This window comes from Lethenteron reissneri, chromosome 6 (assembly GCF_015708825.2).
Source record: "Lethenteron reissneri isolate LAM-NWPU_2019-01 chromosome 6, ASM1570882v1, whole genome shotgun sequence".
NCBI classification, from domain to species: domain Eukaryota; kingdom Metazoa; phylum Chordata; class Hyperoartia; order Petromyzontiformes; family Petromyzontidae; genus Lethenteron; species Lethenteron reissneri.
The window spans coordinates 1,282,060-1,310,016 of NC_083784.1; the positions used below are offsets into that span (position 1 = coordinate 1,282,060).

Here is a 27,957-nt window from a genome sequence, read left to right on the forward strand (position 1 = left end):
GCCACTGTCTAGTGCTGATGTCACCCCGCGCCCTGCGCTATTAAGCGGCTGCCTGAGACCCGGGCGACCTCCACTTTGCTCGCTCTTCGCCGCCGGTGTCGAGGGGGTTGCTGGGTGGTCGCCGAGCGGGCAGCTTACGGGAACTGCCTACAGCTCCGCAGATTGATTACAATGGCAGCGACGGACAGACTGCAGCTGGGTCCGCTGGTGGGAGCCGTGGATCAAGGAACGAGTTCGACTCGATTTCTGGTAATTGCGATTGTTTTGTTGCAGGCCACGTTGGCCTGCTGATGAGACGGCAGAAGTGACGACCACCAAGCCGCAAGCTCCCCCAGCTACCGGTTATTATCACGAAGTGTTGTTTTATGAAAGCATTGCACCAAGGGGTTTTGCTGATATGACGGAAGGGTGATGGAGCCCTCTGGTCGCCACGTGTTGTGTGCGCGCGATGTGCACACACATTGATGTGGACACGGCTCGGGGAGGAGGCCCTCGTCCCAGCAGTGGATTGACCCTGCCCGGGTGCGCGGTCGGGGCATGCTGCGAGGGTGGCGGCCTCCGTTGTGCTTCCGATTAAAACGCGGCCTAATGACCTTAGCACTGTACACAGGGCAGCGGCGGCGGCAAGCCGCACGTTACGCGCGTCGTGGGATCGGGCGTGGGGCAATGGATTGACGGCCAAACCGGTTGCTCTATCCTGCTAATGTTGGGGGTGTGTATGTGTGTGGGGGGAGCGGTGGCGTAGTGGTTGGCGCGCTGCGTGGGCAAACCCGGTGGGATCGATACGGTTCCCGCTCACGGCCAACATCTGAATCGGTGCCGGGGCTCTGGGAGGTTGTTAGCTCCGCCTTGGTTGAGTGCCCGGTGCGGCGCCGTGTGTAAAACATCCGCACTGGGGAGACAAAGGCGGCTGGGCGTCGTGTTGGCCACCAAAACCCCGTCCGTGCGCCGTTGCCGGCCTACATAAGCACTTGCCCCAATGGTCTGTTAGAGGCTACACGGGGGATCTTTGTCTTTGTGTGCGTATGCATGTGTGGTATGTCTCGGTTCATGTGTCCGCCAATGCGTTATTCCGTTGGTACCGCGTCGACTGGACAGCGACGGATGATGGTTGTCCACACGTGGGCTAGAGAGGGCATTTCATTGACACAACCCCAGAGAGAGAGAGGGTGGTGGTGGTGGAGCGGTGGCGCAGCGGTTAGGGCGCTGGGCTCTGAACCCACGCCGCCTGCTCCCGCATTGATTTCCAGGACACATCCTGACTTGAGTGGCCGAGTTGACGATCTGTACCGGGTCCAGAGCAACGCATGCCTTGCCAGAGCAACGCATTCCTTCCTGCGGTGAAGCATGGTCTGATCTATAACCCCGCCTTCCCCGCTACCAAGACGGCGTGGGGAGACGTTCATCCAGCAGTGGATTGACAAAGATTCGTAAAAGAAAGCAAGCAAAACAGGGGCATGGTAGTCGCGAGTGGAGAGGAGCGATTGCGCACGACGCAGTTGCTGTCAGATGAGCGCAGTAATTGAGCTCGCTTATTAACGTGAATTCAGAATCGGATCAATGTCTTGATTTTTCCTGGAGAAATCCGATGAGCTATGAAGCTCTTTCACGGATGTCCACGTAGGGGCGGGTAAAGACCGTTACCACAACAAAGCCATACAAACGAACGAGTGCAAAGTATAAGAAGTGTAATACAATCACTAAAATACATTTCCCCGAGCCTCTACCGTGTGTGCATGTCAATTGAATTGAAGACGCGTGATTTTCTTATTTTGAACAGAACCATCAATCTGATCGGCAAATCTCTTGTGCCCAGTCAGTAGCGTGGGAAAACAAATGTAGTAAAAGCCAGGCCAAGGTGACTGTGTGCTCGTGTATGACGAACGTGCCACGCGTGTGTGTCCAACACGATTCGTTTGCACATCCACGCATGTCAACCCACACGGGTTCTACCTCGTAATATTGTACAGGGAACGTGAGTTTGCAGGTCCAGACGGTGCACGGCCGTTTCAATAGGGGCACAAAACATGTGTTTAGTCTGTGTGTGTTTCTTCTGCCTTGTGATGGGACTTTGTAGGACTAACGTTGAGGTTTATAAGGGGCACGGGGTGACCAGTAAGGTCTGAATTGGTCTGTAATAATCAAGGGCACTGATAAGGGGTTTAGAGGTATGCACACTTATTTATCTCCCTCCCCCGTGTCAATGTTGCTGATCGTTAACCACTGCAGCACGAACACAAATGTATGTTGCGTGAATTTGTGTGGCTGTCGTTAACTTATTGGGACTTTGATGAGCCAACGACGCATTGGCATGATTTGTTTGTTGAAAAATACTGCCAGCCAGTTGCCAATCACCTGTGTATGCAACAGCGAGTATATTGCACAAACTTTGTATTGTACATGCAAGTAGTGCGTTGCACAATTTGTATTGTGCATGCAAATACTGCATTGCTCACTTTATTGCGCGTGCAAGTATTGCATTGCGCATCATTTGTGCGACTCTGTATTCATCCAAATAGATGTAGAAGTTTGCCAAGCGCAGCCTGTGCAGTGGAATTGTCGCGTGTGGTTTATTTTTTGCTCCTGTGTCGTGCACAGTGAAGTCTGTTCACCACCTCTGACGTACAATTAGCAGCAACAAACACGCGCACAAAGAACAACCCTGGGATGGCACAATTGTGTCATTGGAATGGATTGACAAGAGTTATTTTCTTCCTTCTACAGTCCAGACTGGTCCCATTTATTAGCCATCATCCCACTGTTCTATAATGAGCTCATCTCATGCACTAACTGATTGGTGATAGAGACGGGCACGAGGCATTGATTCAGGCCGAGATGAAGTCACTGGACTCATGGCAATAGATTTGAGAGCGTACCACTCATCATGCAGCAGGGGATTGCCCATGGCTGATGATGATGATGACATGGACAGCCTGGACCCTTGTCTATTCTGCATTGTTTTGTGTTGTTTCGACCGCGTTTTTGGACTCCACACAACAATAATTATAAAGGGCTTTATAAAAAAGTTGTTGTGTAATACTGTGCATAAAAAAAGACGACTCATCTCAAACTTGTTGAGCGAGGCTTTGAAAGTGCTCATTCGATTAGGCAACTGCAGACTTTGCCACAGCAATTTAGGCAGGGTCGGCTTACCCATTACATGTTAAAGATGTGTGTAATGTTTTACCCACGCTGTGCAAACAGTGTATTTTGTTCGAACTTTCCCCTTAATCTTGACGTTAATGTGTCATCCCAAAAGCACGTGTGCTTGTGTAACATAAATGACTTATTCCTGACTGTGTCCAGTTTATTTTTGTAAGCATTCACAATACGAACATTCAGTTAATAACGCCGAGCTAAATAGAACAATATATAATAGATGACGTTTTAGGCAATGCCCCTTCATATCAGAGACCGAGAGAGGCCAGTGAGGTAGAATTAATCATAGTTGGAGACTGCACAGTACAGTGGGGCCATGATAACATTGTGATTTTAAGAGTTTTTTTCGGAAAAAAATTAATATTCCATCGTTGTGCTCCCCCCCCCCCACATGGTATATTGTAGTGCAGTCCTTCCCGCTATCATTTACTCGTCTCTCCAGCCTCTACCTCGCTGCTAGGAAGAAAGGGGGCACCCTATACTTATTCTTTTATGGGCAGTGTTCTCGATAAATGCGTGGAGCTTTTGTTATTTGTGCCGGTGCGCACGCATGCCAACGGATCATCGGCACATTTTCACGGATTATACCACTCGCACCGTTCGTGTTTGCAAGAAGTACTTAATAGAGGAAAAAAACACACACAAGCCTCAGTAGATGATTGTGAAATCCCTTTGCAGGTTGTACAGGCCATGTTTACAGTAACACAAAGGGACCTTGATGAAGGCAGTTTTCACTTGCAGAAAAATGCTGCCATGGGTATAATGATTAGCAAACGCCGCACTTGCAACAGAGATTTCCACTGGTTCGATCTCCTGGCGCGGCAGTTGAAGCAATGGTAACAAAATGCTTTAATGCCCCAGCCTCTTGTCGTCCACCCAGCTGCACAAGTCGGGTGTGGGGGGATAAAGTGCGGGTACTGCCACTGCTTCCAACACGTCTGGTCAGCGCGGAGGAGTAGGCAGAAACTGGCTTTTTAAAGGGGGCTCGCAAGATTCGCTCTGTGTTGGAGGCCCTTCCTTCACCGGAGGTGCGAGCGAGCAGTCTCGGGGCTGCGCCGTTACGGGAGCCGCACAGCCAAGGTGTAAAAATAAGCAAAGTGCCGTGGTAAAACAAAAACAATTCCTGTCGTGTTTTTGTCTTGGTTGTACCTGTTACTTTCTGACCTTCCCCGATCTGTGGACAACCTTTGAAAAAAAGAGCTTTAAAGCTCCTCGAATTCCTCCAGTATAAATAAAGATTCCGATTGTGGATACGAGGTAGAGCTTTATCGTTCGGCGCGCGTCTGCGCGTCTGCCAAGTCCATAGCCGAGGTCACATTTAGAATTGGAGCATCTACACCGAGTGGGCATGCTCTGTGGAAAGCGAGGGTCACGTGAATGTCGCGGGGTCGTTGCGAACATCGACATCGTCCATCCTTTTGCAAGCTCGCTTCTTCAGAACTACTTTTTGTATTTAGTTTGTCCTTCCTCCGCACCTCCGATTTTAGCACGGTTGGCTACGTACTGCGGTGCGAAAGAAGTTAAACGTACGTACGCACTTGCCAGCTCGTCCCATTTATTATTATGAACTGACTTTGGCCGGATTGTTGTTTGACCCCTGCAAGGGTTCACCCTGTTTGGACTTTGTCCTCGCCGTTTGGGTTCATGCCAGATGTGTCAAATGCTGTGTGTAAACGTAGTGTTGTTAAGAGCAGCAGACTGTTGTTTGTAATGCTGCGCAGGGCAGGGCAGGCGAAGGTTGTGAAATTGGCTCGCGTGTTCATTTGCACGCGCGCACACTGATATAGATGATGGATTTATTTGCATAGTTATTCCCCAGAGGCAGAAGCATTCCTGGAATAATTAGGTCACGGAATAATAATTAACATTTACATTTGCCTTTTATAGTGGGCAAAAGTTGTTTCTCAGATTGAAAGCATAAAAGCACTCCCAAACATTTAATGTGCCCCACCTCCTTACTGACCGATACTGGCCATGTGGTCAATTAACCCCCCCACCCCTCCGAACGGCGTGGGCATGGCCTCATCCAGCAGTGCGTTGTTTTAGCTCGAGTGGAAAACATCGATGTTTTTGTCTGGTTTGTTGGGTTTTATGTTTCAATGCCAATATATATCCAATTTCCCTCCATGAAGAATACTTGCAACATCCTCTGTCAAAAGACGCTTTGTCTATACATACACACACACACACTATCTTGGTTATTGAAGGCAGTAATGGATGGATTAACATTTGGAATTTCATCCAGAGGCTGCATTAGCAAGACCGTGCAACTTGCAGCCAGAAGGGTTTCAAATATCAATCCACGCTGGGAGTCTACTTGACCCATCAACTCCATCGAGTAACATTTTTGTACCATTTAGTCAGTCCATCGCCGAGGTCCCAATTTGAACTGGAGGATCCACTTTGAATGTCGATGCACTCGTGTTCTCTCCGGTCTCTGCAGGTTTTCAATGCGAAGACTGCTGAGCTTTTGAGCCACCACCAAGTGGAGATAACGCAGATCTTCCCGAAAGAGGGGTGAGTGAGCAACGCATAGGCCGTGCACGCGAGCTGTTTGTCCCCCTCCCTCTATACCCCTTGTGTGTATATGTAGTGTAACGTTGGGGGTAATCATCGGCTTGCCAAGGATAATGTCAGCATTAAATAGGATCGTGCATGGTTTTTTTGCCTAAAGCCCTTTTTGAATGTGTATCTTTGCAAGTACGAAACCGAAGCTCCTCGCAGAGAATACAAACAATTGCCCGTGGGATGAAGCCGCTGTTTCTTTTGATACGTGGACCACATGGCCAGAAACGCGTTTACATCTTGCGTGGGGGTTTTGTTTTTTGCGATGCCCTCTTAACAACTCCCGTGTGCTTTCGGGTTTGGCACTGTACGTAGCCAACCATTCCAACGTTGGGCGATCCGAGTTCGATTCCCGCTCACGACCAACACCGGTGACGATTATCTGAAATCAGTCCTGGGTCTCGCCTAGGTTGACTCCGCTTCAAATGAGCACCCGGTGCGGTGTGTAAACATCGCTACTGGGGATGCAAAAGTGGCCGGGCGTGGTGCTGGCCACCAACCCCCTCGTGTGCCGTGCCGGCCTTCATAGGTGTTGCTCGCTAGCAGCACTTGCCCCAACAGTCTGTGTAAGGCTACACGGGGGGGGATCTTTGTCTTTGTGCGCCCGTGCGTGACAGGTGGGTGGAGCAGGACCCTCACCAGCTCCTCTCCTCGGTCCACGAGTGCATCGAGCAGACGTGCAGAAAGCTGGGACAGCTCGACATCGACATCTCCCTGCTCAAAGGTTCGCCTCCGTGATGCGGCGGGGGGACCCATTCGTGATGAGTCGGGTTTGAATGCCGCCCGTCATACGTTAGAGACTGCCCCCCCCCCCCGCTGGGCCTGGTGTTGCCAGGATGCTCACCTTGATAATCGCGTGGGGTCAACTCAGCCCCAGCCAGAATCAGAACCCCAGGGTCTTTATTTGGACTGGAGGAGGAATCCGATGAGCTGCTGTGAAGCTCTTTTTCACAGATGTCTCCAATAGGGGCACGGAGTCAGAACGTGAGAACAAACGGTGCAAAAACACAATAGAAGTGCCAAGTGTAGGAAAGGTACACAAATCACTTTTAAAAAATACGGGCAAAGCCCACTGAGGTATTAACTTATTGTTTTTAGAAGCCACCTGGCCACAAATTATAGCAGCTTATCACGTGAAAATGTATCGTAGCCAAATAATCTAAATGCACGTGGCAGAGCTCTTAGCCCTCTCCACTCTGCCTTCTATTTTCCCAACCCTTGCGGGCAAGCTCAGCCAACGCTGTCACATCCCGACAATGAACTCTGTAAATAAGAACGCGTGTGTCCTGTACCGCGGGGCCCGTGTGTGTGTGTGTGTTGTCGTTTGGACGTACAACGCGTCAGAAATGTGAATGAATAAAAGTTTTGGCTTAGGTGTCTACGCGTCCCATCCATGTCATCGCTGTTTCAATAACCGTAAATCCCAATTGTGATCGTTCCCCCCATTTTTCTCTTGGACAGCTGTTCACGGATCTGGGCCGGTTGACGTTGCGGTTAGATTACAAAACCCGCGATTAGAAAGTTACGAGTTCATTTTACGCCCGTCGCCCATCGGGGATTGATATAAATGAGAAACAGCTCTGTGGTACTGTGTTATAGAGAGACTGACTGGCGCCTTTAGTAGAAACTTTTGAAATTCCACTGCTGTTTTGGAGGCACCAATGGAGATATGAGTGCCGTCAAATGCTCGTTTGTGCACAGCACATGCAAACAACTTGCTTGGTGTTTTAGGGCAATTCTACAGCAATGCAAATCTGAAATTGATTAAAAGCCATTCGTTAAAATGCTGGCCCCCTTTTTAAAAGTTCTGGCCCCATTACTGTGCGTGCAGCAGAGGTCATTTTGAAGGGGATTTCACAGTGGGTGCCGTATTCTTCGCTTTGGTGTGCCGTTCTTCAACACGAAAGGTCAACAAGTGCTGTGCGGGAGATCCCCGAGCGGCTTTCCCGTCTGCTGACAAACGGTTGCCGATAGCACGACCGGCTTGACGTTTTGGGTGAAAAAGAAATAAAACCCGGGCGTAATCGCTCGAGCCAAAGAGTGTGACGTTGTCATGTCGCAGAACGCGTTTGTCGCCGACGCCGATACCACAACGAGGATAGAATCGGGGGGCGGTGAGGGGGGTGGAAATCCAGGAATTAAATCGGTTACACAAGCACAGTTGAGTGTGGAATAAAAAACGATAACGTTGCTTCGGAGAGGTGTTGGCAACGCTTTGGGGGTTGTGAAACTCCGTGTTTGTGAATTGTGCAGCGATCGGGATCTGCAACCAGCGGGAGACGACCATCGTGTGGGACCGCCTCTCGGGAGAGCCGCTGCACAACGCCATCGGTACGGCCGCTGCACCCCTCCCCCACACGCGTCCCCCACCGCTCCTCCGGCATCGTATTTAGAACAAGTTCAAATAAAATATTTTTTATAATACACTCTATTCGGTGTCTGAACAAGTTCACATACGACTCTTAACCGGCCAAACTCGAGAATTCAACTCGGAACAAATTTGAAGGCGTGTTTTAAATCGTCTGAAGATCAAATGTAATTTGACTCTATAACAGTAATAGAAGACTGACAATCGTGTGTGCCTGAAGCCAAATGGGTCACACAATTTAATAAAATATACTGCTCCGCAATTGGAACAATCAGTTTACTTTCACTCTGATACATTCTAATATTCCAACTTCATATAAAGCTCTCACAACCCAGCCAACTCCTCCGTCACCATCTCCATCGTAGCCCATCGTAACACGTGGCGTAACACGTGGCGTAACACCTGGCGCACTATTCCATCATGGAGGTCGACGGACCTTTATACGTGGTCTATTCACTGCTGGATGAAGGCCTCCCCAAGCCGTCACCATCTCTCACGCTCCTGCAGTGTAGCCACCTGTGTTGCGCACGAGTTGATTTCGTGGGTCCATCTCCGCGGCGGACGTGTTCTCTTGGGCTCGTTTCCATCCTATCGCTGCCACTCGATGGTTTTATTTTGGCCACCGGCCATCGTCCCCGCTAGCGATGGGCCCGCTTACTTTCCCCCCGTCAATTTGTCTCAAGCTCGCGTCTGTCACGGGGGGGGGGGGGGGGTTTGTTTGACCGTACATCGCCCGACTATTCGCTGTGGCGTAGTGAACGACAGGCCAAAGGGCCAGGTTCGGATCTCACTCACCCACTGATGTTACCCTCGGCCCTGCACGTGAACTCGGGTCATGGGATTTTGCAGAACATTGTGCGAACCGGTGCGCCACCACCGAGGTTGGTACAGACTCGTAGCCCTTACGATGTCGGTACATATTTTTATATTTTTTACCCAATCTACTGATTTGTTAAGATACAATTCTGCATGCCGGTCAGTCTGGCAGAACAACTCCTATGGGCTATCGGGAGGGGATCATGAATTCCTCGCATTCCCGTTTTGCATTTACCTGCATTTGTCTTGCAATTGGAAGCATTAAGCCTCGGTGAAACCTGGACAAAATATATTAATGGCCACATCATGCCTGTTAGGTTTAGGAGAAATCTGTTTATCTGTGCCTCAGGTTATAGAGAGTTCGGCCTTGTTTATTTTGTGTTGCCGCTGCCTAATCTGCCAGCGGCCTTGTGTTAATTGTCCCTTTACGATCCGTCGCACGCACAGTATGGCTGGACCTTCGCACTCAGACCACAGTGGAGAGGCTCATCAAATGCACGCCCGGCCAAAACAAAAACTTTTACAAGGTGAGGGCGCACGCACGCACGCACTCGCGCACATACACACACGTGTGCTGGACTTCTTTGCGCACTGTACGTCGTCAGCCGTGCTAATGGAGAGGTTCGCACGTGCCCCCACGCCCCCACGCCTCCTGTGTCGTGCAGAAAAAAACAGGCCTCCCGATCAGCACCTACTTCAGCGCGGTGAAGATGCGCTGGCTGCTCGACAACTCGGATGCCGTGAAGCTGGCCGTAGCGGAGGGGCGAGCACTTTTCGGCACCGTTGATTCGTGGCTCATTTGGGTACGTCGATGCGGTGCGGAGGTTTGCGCTTCGAGCACGGTGCAAATCATCCATCGTTATATACTGCGCACACACATACGTATGTCTGGTGAACTTCTTTCGTACAGTATGTAGCTAGCTGTGCTCACCGGAGGTGCGGGGAAGGACAACAAACTAAATACAAAAAGCACTTATAAATACATAAATGTTTAATCTAGATTTAAGAGTGCATAACTTCAGTTGCTTGCTCGTATAGGAAAGAAGAACGTTCCAGATGGCCGCAGAAGTGCATCTGAAAGCGCGCGATGCAGCGACAGCCATTCTTCGATGGCTAATCCTATAAGCTGCTGCGAGGATGCCTAGGGTTCGCGTGATATGCATTGCATGTTTATTCCCCACGAGATGTCACCGTGTATTCAAGTCTGATGGTTGGCTACCTGGGCACGGTGGTGACGAGATGTTAACTACCTCGACTGGTATGCAGGAGGTCGTGGGTTCTATACCGACCCTGAAGCATGTAAATTTGTAGTTTGCATGGCTCTCTCCCAATGGTCGCGTGACATTTTCTCCGGTTTTTCCCCTCCACATTTAGAATTAAAATTACGTGTATTTGACTGCTATTTCCACGTGATGATAAGCTATCATTGGTGGCCAGGTCACTTCTGATGAAGAGCTATACAGCTCCGGTGGGCCTTACCTGGTAAAATAAAAAAAAAGTTTAGTTCACAATTTAGAGTACAGATGCGGTTCACCACCAGCAGATTGGGGACCCGCGTCGCAAGCGAGTGTGAGACGCGACTAACCGCCGAGTACGCAGCCCACACGGCGCGGTGGGCCCCGTATCCCCGCGGCGCCTTGTGGCCGTGTCTCTGTCGACGGCGAGCGACGCCCCGACCTGCCGCTGACCTCTCTTCAACTTGGGCAGAATCTGACGGGAGGCAAGCACGGCGGGGTGCACTGCACCGACGTGACCAACGCCAGCCGCACGATGCTCTTCAACATCCACACGCAGGAGTGGGACCCCGAGCTGTGCAGGTGAGCTGCTGCTCTTGGAGCCGCTTTCTGCTTGTGCCCGTGGTGCTGCTGGTGCTAGTGGTGCCGCTAGGCCTGGTGCCGCTACTTGTGCTGCTGGTGCTAGTGCTGCCGCTACTTGTGCTGTTGGTCCTAGTGCTGCCGCTAGGCCTAGTGCTGCTACTTGTGCTGTTGGTGCTCGTGGTGCCGCTAGGCCGAGTGCCGCTACTTGTGCTGTTGGTTCTAGTGCCGCCGCTAGGCCTAGTTCTGCGACTTGTGCTGCTACTTGTGCTACTGGTGCTACTGTTGGTGTTGCAAGTGCTGTTGGTCATGCTGCTGCTCGTGCTCCTACTGATAGTGCTGCTGCTTGTACTAGTGCTGCTTGTACTAGTGCTGCTTGTACTAGTGCTGCTTGTGCTGGTGCTGCTGCTAGTGCTGATGCTGTTCGTGATATTGATACTGATGCAAGTGCTGGTGCTGCTGCTAGTGTTCATGCTCGTGCTGATGCTGTTCGTGATATTGATAGTGCAGGTGCTGCTCGTGCTGCTGCTCCTAGTGCTGCCGACATCAGTCTTTAGAGTCTTAATAAACTGTAAGTTTGTACCTCAGCAAAGCGTAGGTCTCTTCTTCCCTTTCAGCCTCTTTACGAAGGCCGCTGGGTCCACAAACATCTGGCAGCAGCAGCAGCAACAGCTGCCAATTGTCGCTTCCCGTCTGTTGCGGATGTTTAATAATAATAATGATCATCGTAATAATTAAATGTTATATCGCATCATTCGTGCAAAACTTCATTCAGCAACCCTGTACAAGACCATAGAACAAAACTAATGTATTGTCCCTCGCAATGAAACAAACATAGCAAGGTCGATTTAATTGAAGGCCGTAGTAGGCAACCCGGTTTGTAAATGGGACTTGACTGGAGGAAGGGACTTAATTTGACGAATACGGAGGAGGAGTGTGGTCCACACCATCGTTCCATGTCATTGCTCTCCGTCAGTGCCTCCTCCATCTCGGCTCCATCAATCCACTCATTCCTCTCCTTCACAGTGCCTCCTATCTCAGCTCCGTCAATCCACTTATTTCTCGGCGTCCATAACCTCTAACTTTCCACTCGCGTTGCCATTGCTTTTGCTGCATTGCTGTTTGGCGGCGTTCTTCTGACGGCGCCTCCTTTCCTGTACTTGACATCGGTAAAAAAAGGAGCTTTATAGCTAATCGGATTCCCCCAGTATAGATACATACTCTTAATCTGATAACCATACCAGGGCGGTCCATTTTTCTCAGTTTTTTTTCTCGTCGTGTTCATTCTTCCAACTTCTTTACAAGGTCTACCTAGGCATGTGTAGGTAACCATCCACAAAATAAAACAAAACAAATGTGGGTTTGTGTCCTCCTCCAAATGATGTGGCGGGTTGTTTTGTACGTTGGGCGCGCGTCGTGACTGCGACTCGCCGTTAGTTTAGACGTGAAGGGATGTGCGGGGGAGCCCCGCTGGGCAGTTAGCCAGGGGTACTTAAGAGCCTACATCTTGAATCCCTCCCTCACTTGATGCAGCTAATCTGGCTGTGACGGTCCCACCTGATGACGGAGACTTGTGTTGCCTCCGATACGTCGTGATTTTCAGTTGTTTTATTTTATTATTTTTTATTTCATTTTTTTGCCTACGTGACTTTACCGAAAGAACTAAGAGTAGGATGACAATCTTCTCGTCAGCCCCGTGCACCCCAGTGCCCTGCTCCTCACACACTCACCTTTGTTCACCCTTCACCCACGCACTTGTGTGCAGTGGAAGGGATGTAGGTCATAGGCTGAATGGATGATGATGATGATGATGATGATTCTGTTAATGCTTTAACTTTTTAATTGTTATATTTTTTTTTACTGCCAAACTCTTTTTTTTCTTTTTTACGTGAGAAACGAAGAAGTCAAAGTGCATCCCTTAAGTGAAATGCGCGTTGTGCAGATTTCCATTTCGCAGCGGTATCAATAAAATCCACGTTTCTGAGACGAAGTCCATTCTCGTTATGTCCCACTGTTGGTCCCACAAAGTCGTAGCGAGCTCTTCGTACAGATCACGATTCGTAGGCCACGACAAGGGCCATTGACCGAAACGTCGTCTCTTATATTTTCATTTTAAGGCCAGAGCATAATCGGTGGGTATTGAAATTGACGGGTGTTAAAATCTTGTTCTCGATGGTCCTCCCAACCCCACCATCCTTCTGGGTGCAGAAATGCCACTTGGTGAGTCATCCACAGCAGTTGTTCGGTGTGGAGAGATTTGGCGGATGCGGAATTTCCACCCCTGGCGCAAATCTGTCGGTGGACGTGTGACTGTGTGTGTGTGCGAGGGGAGAGGTGGTGTAGCGGTTAGCGCACTGCGCTACAAACCTGGCGACCCGAGTTCGATTCCCGCTCACGGTCGCACACCAGTGATGATTATCTGAACCGGTTCTGGGCCTCCCCTAGGTCGACTCGGCCTAAAATAAGTACCTGGTGCAGTGTGTAAACATCGGTACTGGAGAGGTGAAGGCGGTCGGGCGTAGTGCTGGTCACCCACCCCCTCGTGTACCGTTCCGGCCTTCGTAGGTGTTCGCTAACAGCACTTGGCCCAACAGTCTGTTAAGGCTATACGGGGGAGCTTCGTCTTTTTTCTGTCACAGCACTCATCTCGGCAAGCAAGATGTTTTCACTCGAGTCGCGTACAACTGCAGCCTGTTTACAAATCCACTTCCGGAGGATGGAGGTTGCTGCTCTCTTCTCTATTGAGTTGCGTATACACGATGGTGTGTTGGACATCACCGGCTGCTATCGATCTGGCCAGTGTGCGTGTGTGTGTCGCTTCACTGGCTGGGTGTCTTCCTCTCCGCCCCTCCGTCCGTGTCACAGGTTCTTTGAAATTCCCAGCGACATCCTGCCCAAGGTTCGCAGCTCCTCCGAAATCTACGGCCTCCTGGTACGAACGCTGCCACCGGTCTCGGTCTCCCTTTCCTCCCCTTGCCCCCTCCTCAACGGAGCGCTTTTGTTTTGCGACCCTTTAATGGCTTTTGAGGGCGATAAACGCAGTTATTTTTTTTTACGTTTACAACTTTTGGTTACGGCGCTGGTGTGAAGTCTTTAAAGGTCGTCGGGTTAACTGGTTCTGAAGCCCCCATTTTCTTGGCCCAATAATATTTCTGGCACCGTGTCAAAACATTCACTGTGTGCGTGTGTGCGCGCCAGCAAATGGGAAAACGCTATTAAATTTTCATGGATATATACACAAACACAGTAATGCATATTACTTTGTTTTGCGTGTCAGCGTTATGTGGTGTGGCCCAGTGTTTTCAAAGGTGCCTTGCACTGTGAACAAACTCGGCCATGAGTGGCGACGTTTCACCAAACCAATGAAGCTTGCTCAGTAAAACCGTCGCGACCAATTGCGATTTGAGTTATTGGCTGAAGTTAGCAAAACACGGGGGGAGCTTTTCGGATAGTTTTGAAAATGCAGCTACGTTGATGAGAGGTGATGCCGGTTCGTGATGATGATGCCGATGATGATGATGATCTCTTGGATAAGCTTTTTTTTGTCCATTTATTTCCCTCTGCGGCACGCATGCACAAATTTGGCTCTAGAAACTCGATCCGACCACAGTAAGTTTGCATTTGTAAAAGTGCTGTTGCTCCGTGATTTGTGTTTCACAATCATATTTGTGCACCGCATCCGTTGGCTTTTGCTGGACGCCAAATCGATTGTTAAATCGTTCCCTAATGCGGCGGTTAATCTGTGTTCCAGAAATCTGGTCCTCTCAGCGGACTGCCCATATCTGGGGTGAGTATCCTGCACTGGAACGGCGTTGTGTAAGCCTCGTGATCTCGTCCAACGTCCTTCGGCGCGACACAATTGCGTGGCGGTGCCGCGTCGGCAGTAGGTGCCGATGCGGCATCGTTCGTAGCATGGTTTGCGACGTACGGCGTGGAACAAGTTCGACTTGCGTATGTAGAAATAGCAAAAAAGACTCCACACGCTCATTGGGAACACTGCCTTAATATATCCACGTGTATACAATCGGCAACGTTTCAGGCAATGGTCTTTAGATTATTTTTTGTTAAGGCAGTGTTGTTGACGAGCGTGAGACCTCTTCAGCTTAAATGCGAACACTGGTGGCTCAGAGTTGAAGAGTGTTGAGCTGGCAATGCTGAGAATCCTTGGTTTTAATTCAAGCAGTCACCACAAGTATTTACATTTCCTGTATTTTTGTTGTTATAACTTTCTGACCTCGTGCCCCTACTGGACATCTGTGAAATAAGAGCTTCACAGTTCATCGGATTCCTCCACGATAAATAAAGATTTAGATTGATTAAATTATGTGATTCTGATTTAAACTGAGTTCTCATGTGCAAACAGTTGGTGGTCTCAACCCGGTCTCCAATGGCTGCATTTCTCAGAGGTAGCCAACAGTCGAGCTCTGAGAATGAAACATTTTAGTTTAACGAACATTACTCTGAGAGGGCGGGCTGAGCGAGCAAGTGCTGCAGCCTTGGCGAGTGAATCTGAGATCACTTGGCGAGTGAATCTGAGATCACTTGAAAGGAACTCGGAAGTAGTTCTGCGATTTCCGCTTCCGCCAGCTGTTTTCTGACGAGGGCGGTTGGCGGAGTTTGGCTGCTCCGTGAGCGTTCCGATTGGACTCTCCGTCTTGTCGCAGCCAGACAAAGATTCCCCATGTAGCCCTTGAACAGACTGTTGGAGCAAGTTCTGTAAGCGAGCACCTATTGAAGGCCGGCACGGCACAGGAGCGGGGTGGGTGGCCACCACCACGCCCGGTGGCCTTCGTTTTAAATTGGGCAATTGAATATTTTTCTGCGTTTTTTTTTTTTTTTGCGTGGGCAGTGCCTGGGTGACCAATCCGCAGCGCTGGTTGGACAGATGTGCCTGAGCGATGGACAAGCCAAAAACACGTGAGCGAGTGTGTGTGCGTGCGTGCGCTGCTCCGTCGCGGACGACGCGCGTGCGGCGAGCGCTCGTCCGTCAGAGGTCTCCGCGGTCGCCTCCTGAATTGCCCCTCCCTTGGGGCGCGGGGGGGGGACTGAAGCGGATGAGCCATGATGGTCAGTGATTGTGGAAAACTACTCTCACTTAGACTGCTGCCCCATTAGATCATATTGTTGCGAATAAATATTTTTAAAACCAAACTTATATACTGATTAAACAGAAGCAGAAATGTACTTCTGTATATGTGCGGTTAGCCATGGTTGGCCACGTATGGTGTAAAATAATTTCTACCTATGTACAATATGTAGGAGCGATGGTGCAGCGGTTCATGCCCTGTCCTACAAACCCAGGTGACATGAGTTTGATTCCCACTCACAGCCACCAACACCAGTGACGATTATCTGAACTGGTCCTGGGCCTCCCCTAGGTCGACTCGGCCTCAAATGAGTACCTGGTGCGGTGTGTAAAACATCGCCACTGTGGAGACAGGCGGCCGGGCGTGTTGCTGGCCACCCACCCCCTCGTGTGCCGTGCTGACCTTCAATAGGTGCTCGCTTACAGAACTTGCCCCAACAGTCTGTTAAAGGCTACATGGGGAATCGTTTTCTAAATATATATTAAACGGGCGATTAATCTTTTTGGTTCTTTCGGTAAAGTCACGTAAAGGGAAATAATAAAATAATAAAAATAAAACATTATTAAATATAATTCTCACGACGTTTCGGCCACAACGCAAGCAGCCGTCCTCGGGTGAAGAACAGGTCTGTCGGAAAGACAGCTGCTTGCGTTGTGGCCGAACGTCGTGAGAATTGGATTTTATTGTGTTTTATTTGTGTTCTTTTATTATTTCCCTTCTACGTGACTTTAGCGAAAGAACCAAGAAGATGAATCTCTGCAGTCACGAAAGCTTTAAAACGGGCTATTAATTTTTCAAATTTGCAATGCCTTTGTGCTCTTTTTCCTTTTGACATTCTCTGGTCTAATACCGTTGAGACAAGGCCATTAAGGAGGCTGTCTCTGTTGTAGGCCAATCACATCAATCAATTTGGTGGAAGGGGTTAAGCCTATTCTCTTTGAACACGTTCAAATACGATTCTTGCAGCCAAACTCGAGAATTAAACTCGGTACAAATTCAAAGGCGTGTTTCACAGTGCCTGGAGATTATCACGAGCCCACTCGTGTTTATCTCAATGCATCTTCAGTGTCGCTGTGATAAAAGGAAGAATGTTATGAATGATGAGGGCATTCTACTGATGTACGTAATGGATGATTGTTGTTTTGCCTTTAGGTACGGAACGGGCTGTTTCCTTTTGCATAACACGGGGACAAAGGTGAGATGCGCACACTCTGCTTTGGGCTTTTATTTTTGTTTTAAAATTCCGCCGGCAGCGACGTCGCCTAAAGCGTGCCGTGAATGAAAGAGAATGGAGGGATACTCTTAGGTTTTTTCGGTAAAGTCACGTAGGTAAAAAACTTTAAAAAACTTTACCGAAAAAACCTAAGCGTATGAATCCTTCTAATCTAGAAAGAATGGAGGGAGGACGATATATAGAGAAGAGCTATAAGAGATGGGCATCTAATCAGAAGAGCAGAGAGATGTACAGTAAAGTGATATAGCACATGCCTGAGACTACCCTTGATTGTTTCGTACACCTTAAACTAAAATAAATGAACCTTTATTAAAATCTATGATTGGCCACGTTTAAATGTAAGTTTGCTCGTTGCTGCGAGCCAAATGAAACGACACTCCGCTTAAAAAATCCTATGCAGACCTTATGATTGAGGCAAGGAAACACAACTGCAAAGGACTGAAAAAGGAACGTATCAGCCTTGCGTTATTGCGACAATGTCACTGCGGAAAGCTCACCGCGTTGTCTGCGATTCCCCTTGGCCAGCCGGTGCTCTCGGAACACGGCCTGTTGACGACCGTGGCCTACAAGCTGGGGCGGGACAAGCCCACGTACTACGCTCTGGAGGTAACGCACGCAGTTCCACCCCCCCTCGCACGGCTCTCTGTCATCTGGCGGCCCCCGACGCACCCCGGCGTGCCGTCAAACCCCGACGCTTTCAAAATGTGTGGCGGCCCTCGCACAGATGATGTCTTGTCGTCGAAAGTGGCCCCCCCCCCCCCCCCTCTGAAATAAGTGAAGAACACTGCTTTCGAGCATTTGGCTGCCATCTATTTTCCACGTGCTAAGCCACGTGGTTGGGCTGTCATTTGTGGTGGCCAGGTCGCTTCTGAGCTGTATATAGCTTGATGGCCCTTACTTGGTCATGAAAAAATCCGCACTTTCTCCCTCGGCAACCTCAGTTTTTCCGTGTCCTCAGGAATAGAAAAATAAACAGGAAACTTATCAGGGGGAAGAAGGATTGCGCGCAGTTACAGAGAGGGGATAACTGCTGTAAAGGCATCGTCTTCTGAGTCGAAGTAAAAGCTACAAATATACCAAGGCAATGGGCGTCAGCCGTCAGAATTATATTTTTTATGAAATAGAGATTTGAAAAGAAAGTGTATTTGTGCTAAACACCGACATTCGTGACGATTCGGCGGCCAAGACGGATTACCGCCGCAGTCCGGTCGAGAAGCAGGGAGCTCTCCGCCCGTACCATGGCTGCAATTGCCACGAGTGGCGTGTTTTGTTATTACGCAACTGACAAACTAAATCGATACCTTTTGAATTTATTTCCGGAAGACTTGAAGATTTCCCAGGAACGGCTCGCCAGGATAAGGTGGCGGCAACCCTGTGTGAGACTGTGATGCACAGTGCCTTGACGCGCGCGTGCGTTTATTTCCACCCAGGGATCGGTGGCGATCGCAGGAGCGATGGTCTCGTGGCTGCGAGACAACCTGGGCATCATACAGACCGCCGCAGACATCGGTGAGGGACTGAACCCTGAACCTTTGACCTCTGACCTGCCGTAACTGTAAAAGAAAGGATTTATGGGGGGCGGGGTTAAAAATAGAAATAATATAATCTCGTCAAGGTTGTGGTTGATGTCCCAAGCACAAGGCTTGGCCATTGGAAAGGTCGGGAGGTCAAATATTTATTGGAGGATTGGATCGGCCAATCCAACCCTCCTGAGGCCAGTAAAATGAAACCCAATAAACTTAAATGATGAAAGAGATAATGAGCAGTTGTCCCATGAAATGAACACCAATAAAAAAAAAAGATATATAACGGTTACCGATCGTAGTGCAAATTTTTATGTACGTATATAAAATTTGTCGTGTCTCTGTTTGTTATGCCTGTCCCTGTCATAGGAATGTGGAATTTCCACTGTTGTCTCATAGCCACCTTTGGAGACGAGTGTCGCCCCGCGTGCTCGTAATGAGGCAGTTTGACTTGATTTCAACTTTTGATCGACTGATAAACGAGCACAGTTTGTACGCAACAACAACAACAACTTGAAAACCATTGGCGCTTAACCAAGGCGATGATGCGCTGTGTGCGTGGTTTGGCGACGGCTCTCACCGCGCCCTGCCGCTCCTCTTGTCTCTCGCCCCAAACAGAGAAGATGGCGCAGCTCGCGGGGACGTCGTACGGATGCTATTTTGTTCCGGCGTTCTCTGGGCTGTACGCGCCCTACTGGGAACCCAGCGCTCGCGGGTGAGCGCTGCTCACGTCACTCTGCACCCCCCACCCCGGCCTCGCCCCCACTCGCCCCCCCTCGCCCCCCAGTCCACCACGCCCCACCGATTCGGTGAACGTACCACGATTTAGCGCGCTAATTTATTCAAGATGTAGCTTTTTGTAAGATTGTTTTTAACTCGGCTGTTTTTTTCTTCGGTTTCGTTGGTCCCATTTTGGTCGCTCAGTTGGCCATGTAAAATTCAACATTAGTAATGTGTCATTTGCATCCATTAACCATAGTTATACACCCACCTCTGGCTCGGTACCTCTTAACAGATAGGAGTAGCGACAGGAGAGTCGTCACGATCCATGGGCAGATAGCCCCTAGTAGGTGTCTACTGCACATTGTATCTACTGCACATTTCGTCATTTGTTTCCACTTTCCTCTGTTGCACCTATATGGCTCAAGTAGTGGTCACATCGCTCCGGCACCAATCTCTTACGATGTCGTCAGCAAGCCATTCTCTTTTAGGTCTTCCTCTCTTTCCGGTTCCTTCCTTTTTTCCCCGAACAACAACAACAACAACACACTTTAAATTTCGCTGTTGTCCATCCTATTTCACATGTGTCCAAATAGTGCCAGTTTCCTTCTCATCACTGCCTGCGTCATCATCATCGTTGGTCACTCGTCATAATTTACAGTCCTTTGTCAATCCACTGACCATGCTTCCGCAATGCTGGTCGCCGCGTGACCCCGTCGTGACCCCGTCGTGACCCCGTCGTGACCCCGTCGTGACCCCGTCGTGACCCCGTCGTGACCCCGTCGTGACCCAGTCGTGACCCCGTCGTGACCCCGTCATGGATCCCTTGCTGCCATTGTCTTCGCAGAATCATCTGCGGCCTCACGCAGTTCACGAACAAGTCCCACATCGCCTTCGCCGCCCTCGAGGCCATCTGCTTCCAGACGCGAGAGGTGAGAGAGCGCAGCGACAGTCGATGAAACATAGTCGAGTGTAAATAATGTCGTGAGGAATAGTCCTACCCACGGATCGTTTCTCCAGCGAGGTCTGTGCGGTTCAACAACGAGGACTGCATATGTAGTTGTGTGTATGTTGAACTTGTTTTGCACCGTACATCGCCAACCGTGCTCATAATCTGAGGTGTGGGAGAAGGACAATAAATTAATCTCAGTGAGCTCCTAAAGAAATGAGTTTTCAATCGAGATGTAAGAAAATATTCAACATACGTACGTACAGACAACACGGCCGCTCGTGCCGTACGGTCGCGACGCCGTCTCACCACCCCCCGCCCTCTTGCCCCCCCCCCCCCCCCGCAGCTCATAGACGCCATGAACCAGGACAGCGGCTACGTTCTGACGGCGCTGCAGGTGGACGGTGGGATGACGGTGAACCGTGTGCTCATGCAGCTGCAGGCCGACATCCTGAGCATCCCTGTCGGTGCGGTTACGCAACTCCACCCCCTCCCCACAACCCCACAACCCCTCGACTCAACATGCATAGAGAGCCACTTTCCCGAGCCCCATTGTCTCACGGCGGCGTGCGGACATCCCGCTCGCTGCACGGCCGGCGCAAGTGCCGCCGGTGTCGTCGCTAATTTAGGACTTCCGAGGAGAAATGCCTGTTGGAGGGCGCTTTCCAGAACGCAGACGTGCACGTAATTTTTTGTTATTGTTATTTTTCTTATCATTATCATCTTGTGGTTATGTACGTTGACCTTCCTTCGCACCGTACGTAGCCAACTGCAATAATCGGACATGCGGGGGAAGGACAACAAACTAAACACGATGAACAGTTCTAAAGAAATTAGTTTTCAATCTGGATTTCAAAGTGCATAGCTCCAGTGGCGTCCTCCTATTATCATCACCGGTGCAGTTCGCCCGACGATGCCGGAGACGACGGCGCTGGGCGCGGCGATGGCGGCCGGCTCAGCGGAGGGCGTGGGGGTGTGGAGCCTGGAGGCCGATGACCTCACGGCCGTCACTGTGGAGCGCTTCGAGCCGCAGATCAACACCGAGGGTGAGCGTGTGAGCGAGCGTGTGAGCGAGCGTGTGAGCGAGCGTGTGAGCGAGCGTGTGAGCGAGCGTGTGAGCGAGCGTGTGAGCGAGCGTGTGAGCGAGCGTGTGAGCGAGCGTGTGAGCGAGCGCGTCTAGGGGGGAGCGGTGGTGTAGCGAGTTGGCACGCTGCGCTACGAACCCGGCGACCCGAGTGCGATCTCCGCTCGCGGCCAACATCAAATATTTGAAGTGGTCCTGGGCCCTCCCCTAGGTCGACTCGGCCTGAAATGAGCACCTGGTGCGTTGTGTAAACATCGCCACTGGGGAGACAAAGTTCTTCAGGCGTGGTGCTGGCCACCCACACCCTCGTCAGCTGTGCGGGCCTTAAAAGGCTCTTGCAAACAGTACTTGCCCCAACAGTCTGTTAACGGCTATATTGGAGATCTTTGCCTCTCTGTGCGGGCGGAGCGGTAGTGTAGTGGTTGGTGGCCGATGCTACTAATTCGGCAACCCGAGTTTCATTCCTGTTAATGGCCAACGTCGGTGATAATAACTGAACTGGTCTTGGACCTCCCCTAGTTTGACTCGGCCTTAAATAAATACCTGGTGTGGTGTGCAAACATCAGCACTGGGGAGACAAAGAAACCCCATGTCACTTTGTTGATTCATGTCTGTTATTTAAAAGTAGGTGAGGGCACATTGAGATGCCAGGTTTCTTTTGCCAAGGGTGCCAAGTCAAAGTGTGTTCCCAAAAAAGTAGAAATTTTCTTTACAAAACCCATTGGCCCCGCGGCCTTCTGGGCCGCGGGGTTTCAGTACAGGAAAATTCTGGACCCAGGACCGGTTTCTACATTAATTGTCTCATCAGCGGAGTCAGGTTTCGCTTGAATTAATGCTTTGCCGAACTGCCGGATTTTAAAGGCCAAGGACGCTGTCTTCACAACATGGATCCGCTGGCGTGAATGTGTTTGTGATATGTAGTCATGAGCTTTTGCACCTCTCGCAGAGAGCCAAGTGCGATACATGCGCTGGAAGAAAGCGGTGCAGTGCTCCATGGGTTGGGAGATCGGGGATCCTCCGATGAACAGCAACGGTGAGGCTGACATCCCTGCCCTTCTCGAGCCGCGACGCGTGTCTCTCCGTCCGTGTGTGTGTGTAACGCCTACGCACTGAGCACACGAGTGTTTCTGGAGGGGGGGGGGGCGGTGTGTGGAGGGGTGGCCCGGATACAGCACAACATATGGGATAGGAACAAAAAATGTATTTATTGATTTAGCGACGTAGAAAGGGCGTGTGAACGTGTAGAATGCGTCGTCCGTTTTCATCGTTGGTTAAAGGAATCGGTCGCGAGTGAGGAGCGGCTTGGCCAAGACCAGCACGCCGCGCACAGGGCGCCGATGATCGTGGAACAACACCACGTTTTTTATTCCTTAATGTTCACACGTACGGTTAATCTGCCCACGATAGCAGAGAGTTGACTCTACAAGTTTACGCGTTTGTGAATGCAGGTATATATGCAGTGTATAGGCGTGTGCCCGAATGCGATATCAGAGTCTTGGGTTAAACTGATTGCCTAAAATTGGAGTTTGCTCGGTCATTTAAAGTCGCAGTGTTGAGCTGCTGCCACTAAGGCCCAGGATTCGAATCCAGGTGATGGGAACTTTTGATTTGAACCGGGTTTCCAAGTATGAAGAGTTGATGGTCTTGCCCTGGTCACTAATGCCTAAACAAAACAACAGACTTGGTGGTTCACTTACATTTGCAAAAATTACAGCTCTGAACAAAATTTAAATTTCATATTGGCTGTCATGTGATGTACACCTATCCACAAGGGAAAATAGAAAAAACAATTGTTTTTGTGTTTTGTATAAGAGGTCACACTTGGCAGTGCTCTCAGAACTAGTTGTACGTGATTACCTTCCCAGGCGGCGCACCGGTTTTCTGTGAGCACATCTGGTCTCATCACATGGCACCATTACCACAATGCGGAGTGAAATTGGAGACGACGCTAATTTTATTGAGAGAGTGGCGTAGCACTGTTGACATTGTACTCGCCGCAGAGAACCGTAGTGACACGACCGCACTCTATGATAGGCTGGCGCCAGACTGTGCCACACGCCCTCCGGGGGAGGCTCGGTACCGATAAAGTTACGTACACGTATGTCATCGGGACAGAATCGGAATCGGGTTAATCAGGCGGATGTTAACCAATGAGCATCGGAATCGCTACTAACCTCGCGTAAAGGCGTATTGCACCTGTGGGTGGCAGGCGATGGCCAACTACTCCGCATGTGCTTTCCCGCTCTGATTGAACGCGATTGGCTGAAGCACCGTGGCCAGCCGAGTCCCCTCCCCCGAGGCCTTGTCAAGGTTGGCGACCTTCGCCGGCGTTGGCGGCCGTGCTTGCGGCCGTGCTTGCGGCGGCTCTCTTCGATGCGTTGCCCGGTTCTAACCGCGCGTGTAGTTCGGCACGGCGCGTTTCGCTGCACGTGCAGGGAAGCCGGGAGGCTACTTGAATAAAAGCACGCGGCAAACGGGAGCGACGAGCGGGCACATCGCGCCCACCGACATCCGGGCGTGACCCGAGAGCACGTTGGAGAGCTCCGGCCGTAAACGTTGCCGTCGCGCTGACCCTGCAAATACGGCCGGGGGGGGCGGGGTGGGAACCTCAAATCTCAATCTGGCGGATTTCACCGAATCCCACGCGCGCCTGCGAAGGGGCCACCTCCCGTGCGGCGCACGACGGGACGGCGCTAGCGTGCCGTCGATGAGCTTGATTTTGCTAACACGTCGATTTCCTGACGTTGATCCGCGCAATTTCCCCCCCCCCTCCTCCCCCTCCCTCTCTCTGTCGTACCAACCCCTGCTCCCAATACGCCGGCTCGGCCACACAGAAGAGCTTAACATGTTTACGAGCATCCCCCTGGGGTCTTATATTCTGGGCAGTATGATAATGCTTATTGGAGCACGCTACATCTCAGGTTAGTTTTCTCCCGGGCTTGCCGCAGCGTGCTGCTTCGAACGGAGGGAGGGGGGGGGGTGTCTTCATTAACCCAATCCCCTTTGCATGAGCCACCCCTAACCTTGCTCGTCTTGTGTTGCGTGATGATGCCGAGGTCTGCATTCTCTTGCACCCAGAAGGAAGGATGTGTGCATTGACCCCACCTGGGAGTGTGAAGATGTGCGGGGCCTACCTGATAAATAAATACGACCAAACAAAGACTTGACGCCCGTACAGTGGGAAAATTGTTCTAATCTAGAGAATACGGTTATTAGATTTCTAACGTATTAGTAGAAAAATAATCTACATTATTCTGCAGTGAGATAGTGCATTACAGTATCTCACTGAAGGGATGCAGTGTCAGGTCCCTGCGTGGACGTGAGGAGTCCTTTATAGTGCTCTAGTGGTAGATATTTTAGTAACTGTTTGAAAATGTAAATTCCTTTACCCAAGAAAGCCTCACTTTCTTGGGAGGGTCCTGCGTTCGGTCGATTGCCCGGCCCCTTCGTATTTTCCCAATTGGAACGATTTGCGGGAGATATTAACTTTTTTATTATTGCCGTGCATTGTGGGTGCGCTTTGGGCACAGTACAACTCGTGCCCTGTCCACGACGGCATGGCGGGGTGGAACAGACTGCAGCGGCGAAAGGGCAGCAGCCCGTGTGATAAATAGAGCAGGCCAATGGTGGATTTAGCACAATAAACACTTCCTATAAAACATTTCCTTCCCCTTCGTTCAATATATGTGCACGCACCTCTATATGTCTGTGTGATATGAGCATTGTATGCGGACATGCACGCACGCGTACAATATGCACATGCGCAAATGGACATACAGGACGTCCGTACGGTTATCATCCGCTGTTAAAGATTTACGGTTGGGCTGCAGTTTGAACTGCATGTTTGATTGGTAGGGTGTGCCAAAAAACTGAATTAAAAAAATTTTCAGCGATTTATTTTAGTTGAATTTTAACAGCGCGGCAATAGAAGCGTTTGAATTAATTTTGCCAGAGTTGTCGGAGGACACGTAGGACTCTGGCATCTCGATGCGTGTCGCCAACCCCCTGGAGGGCACGTGGAGGTTTAACGTGATCGCACGACCGAGCGTGTGTAGTGTAATAGTGGGCAGCTGCGCTAAGAAGCCCAGCGGCGTGGCGAGTGATATCAGAACCCGGCCTGGGTTTTTTCTATGTCAGCTCGGCCATAAATGAGCAGTACCGACGGCAGTGAGTAAACATCGCTACATGGGCGTGGTGCTGGCCACGCACCACCCAATCGAGCCACGTGCCGGCCTCCATAGGCGCTCGCTAACTGCACTTGTCCCAACAGTCTACAGAGCAGCTATGAGGGCGGTATTGATCTCGTTTTATTGATCAATCCGAAAGTGATTAAAACCGGCGTATATGCAGCACAACATTGATTGTCCCCGAAACAACTACAGGCCGCAAATTGCAGTGAATTGCCAGCTCGGTTCCTCATTGAAGATGTCGCTTATGAAAACCGTCCCAGAGTGGTGTCTCATTAATATTCTTTCATTGTGGATGATACATGTATGGATGATGACCCTGTCTGCGATGTTTGTATAAATACAAATAAGGAAACGGTCGCCCGCTGGCTTGGCCTCCGGCTGCTATCGCTTGCTGCGAGCGTGCGTTCTCTCCCGCTCTTGCCTCTAACCCCTACGCCCCTTACCACTGCTGCGTCCGCTTGGCCAGCAAACTTGCAACGTTGACTCAACGGTGCACGTTTGCTGGGTAACATGCCTTGTACTGGGTACAAAGTGTCGCCCTCTCTTCCAAAGCCTTGTCTGGGTATGTGTCACGCACGGGGGAAATGATTTACACACACAACGCAACACACAACAACACCCCCTTACGACTGTCGTCTTCACTCCTCTGTCTCTGCTGTGTGTTGTCTCCTCTGTTACTCACTTTAGGCAGACACATTTCCTTGTAACCATTGACTGTCCCGGGCCACGGCAAAGAGGAACTTGGGTTTTTGAGTTGCTTAACGTTTTCGCGACACCGTGCGTCATGAGCTGCACACTGGCGTCTTGAATCGACGGTGCTCCACTAAGGGTTACATTTTGAGTAATTGGCCACAATTGCGCCGGTGATGTGAAAAGTGTGGGATTGTGCCGGTGTTCCGATACTTTGTTAAGTAATATATTTAAACCCATATACATCTTGGAAATGTTACTGCCGTTACGAACGGAATGCAGTTCTGAAACACGAGTTCCTCTTGTGCAATTGGTACGCACTTGTATGTTGAAATAATCATTTCCTACACGTGTGGTGATGTCTCTCTGAGCCTTGTCAGAAAATGTAACTTCCTAAAACACTAAGCGCCATGACACAAGATGGCTCCGCCGTGACGGCAACGGCTGAATCGTGTGCGTGTGTGTGTGTGCGTGTGTGTGTTTGTGTGTGTTTGTACAGGCTTACGCAACTGAGGAAAGAAGATTGTGAAGTCTAATGGCTGGTAACGACAAGAAAATTTGAATTAATAAAGATATAACCAATTATATTGATCATGTTAGCAATCCTGGAGTCTTGAAAATGCTACTTTAAGTACTGTACTGTACACCTTACTTTCTGAGGTGGCGGTGTTGCAGTCACAGTATCGATCACATTTCACCAACTGTCAAATACTACCGATGCACTCCTATCATGTGGAACTGAACTGCATTGTTTTAATTGAAAATTCAGTCTCGGGAGACGAATGCATGTTGAACGTCTTTCTCACCGTACGTAGCCAACCGTGCTAATCGGAGTTGCGGGGAAAGGACAACAAACTAAACACAACAATGTGTAAACTTGCATTGTGGGCCTCGGAGCGAAATTGGAATTGGCCGTGAAAGTGTCAAATGTTTTCACAAAAAATTCAGTATTTTTTTGACACGTCATTTAAAAACTAGCTCATTGACACGGTTTGTCTTGCTTAAAAAAAGTTATTTTATTTTAGCTCTTGTTATGTAAACGTTGTGTAAAGTCTACAATTACTTTGGCAGCCCATTAATTTATACCGAAGTTGTGACCCTCCATCATCGCTGTCGATCTGAGGCGAAGACTGCTTGTGGACATGACAGCATCGCTGTCGATCTGAGGCGAAGACTGCTTGTGGACATGACAGCATCGCTGAAAAAATCCGTAATTTCTCTCATTCCACAAAGTTGTCCGAGAATCGGTTTTCTGCCAAAGTTGCGCAATTGCCACGGTTTAGGCACGGTGCCCACACACTTTATATTGCAAATGGAGTCCGCTTTGAACTTTTAAATCGGCACGCTTGCTTTTCACTGTGACTCCAACATTTCCTTGCTGCGAGCGGTAATTTTTTTTCACAGACCTTTGCACAACCCGTTACACACGGGTGTGATTAAATGGATGGACGTCTGTTCTGAAATGGAAGGTAGATGAGACTGTTGTGTGATTTGAAATATGTTTGCCGAGGTCAGGGGTCGGCAACTTGCGGCGCCGTAGCCGCATGCGGTGGCTCTTGAATGACTGCTGCTTCGTGACATTATTCACTCGTTTTGAGGCTCTTGAAATATTTGCGTTTTTTTTACCGAATTCTTAAAATAAAATGGCTCCTGTTATGTCGATTGCCGACCCCCTACCCTCGGTGATTGATGTAAATATAGACGGGCGTGGCTTTGACGCCGGGTGTTCCAGCCATCGTTGCCCTTTTGCGCCATCCA

General features: G+C 50.0%; 1 protein-coding gene across 2 annotated transcripts; it reads left to right on the forward strand.

Annotated features, from left to right (window-relative positions):
* LOC133353506 (glycerol kinase-like) lies at nt 1-27,356 on the forward strand. 2 transcript variants are annotated; one of them, XM_061569805.1, is made up of 20 exons: nt 1-249; nt 5,603-5,676; nt 6,342-6,448; nt 7,978-8,055; nt 9,356-9,435; nt 9,574-9,711; nt 10,616-10,725; nt 13,588-13,654; nt 14,474-14,509; nt 15,572-15,639; nt 16,962-17,004; nt 17,569-17,649; nt 18,474-18,552; nt 19,185-19,281; nt 20,134-20,218; nt 20,582-20,702; nt 21,138-21,281; nt 22,266-22,352; nt 24,154-24,240; nt 26,699-27,356. In XM_061569805.1, exons 1-20 carry the CDS (start codon nt 172-174, stop codon nt 26,710-26,712), a joined length of 1,674 nt encoding a protein of 557 aa, XP_061425789.1. In that variant the 5' UTR covers nt 1-171; the 3' UTR covers nt 26,713-27,356. The 2 variants fall into 2 exon arrangements, with proteins under 2 accessions (XP_061425789.1, XP_061425798.1); XM_061569814.1 differs by lacking the exon at nt 24,154-24,240.
* Nucleotides 27,357-27,957: the final 601 nt, after the last annotated feature.

Coding starts and splice junctions, on each gene's coding strand:
- LOC133353506 (XM_061569805.1), top strand. CDS start 172: ATGGCAGCGACGGACAGACTGCAGCTGGGTCCGCTGGTGGGAGCCGTG. Junction 250..5,602: donor CGAGTTCGACTCGATTTCTG/GTAATTGCGATT, acceptor CGGTCTCTGCAG/GTTTTCAATGCGAAGACTGC. Junction 19,282..20,133: donor TGGGAACCCAGCGCTCGCGG/GTGAGCGCTGCT, acceptor TTGTCTTCGCAG/AATCATCTGCGGCCTCACGC.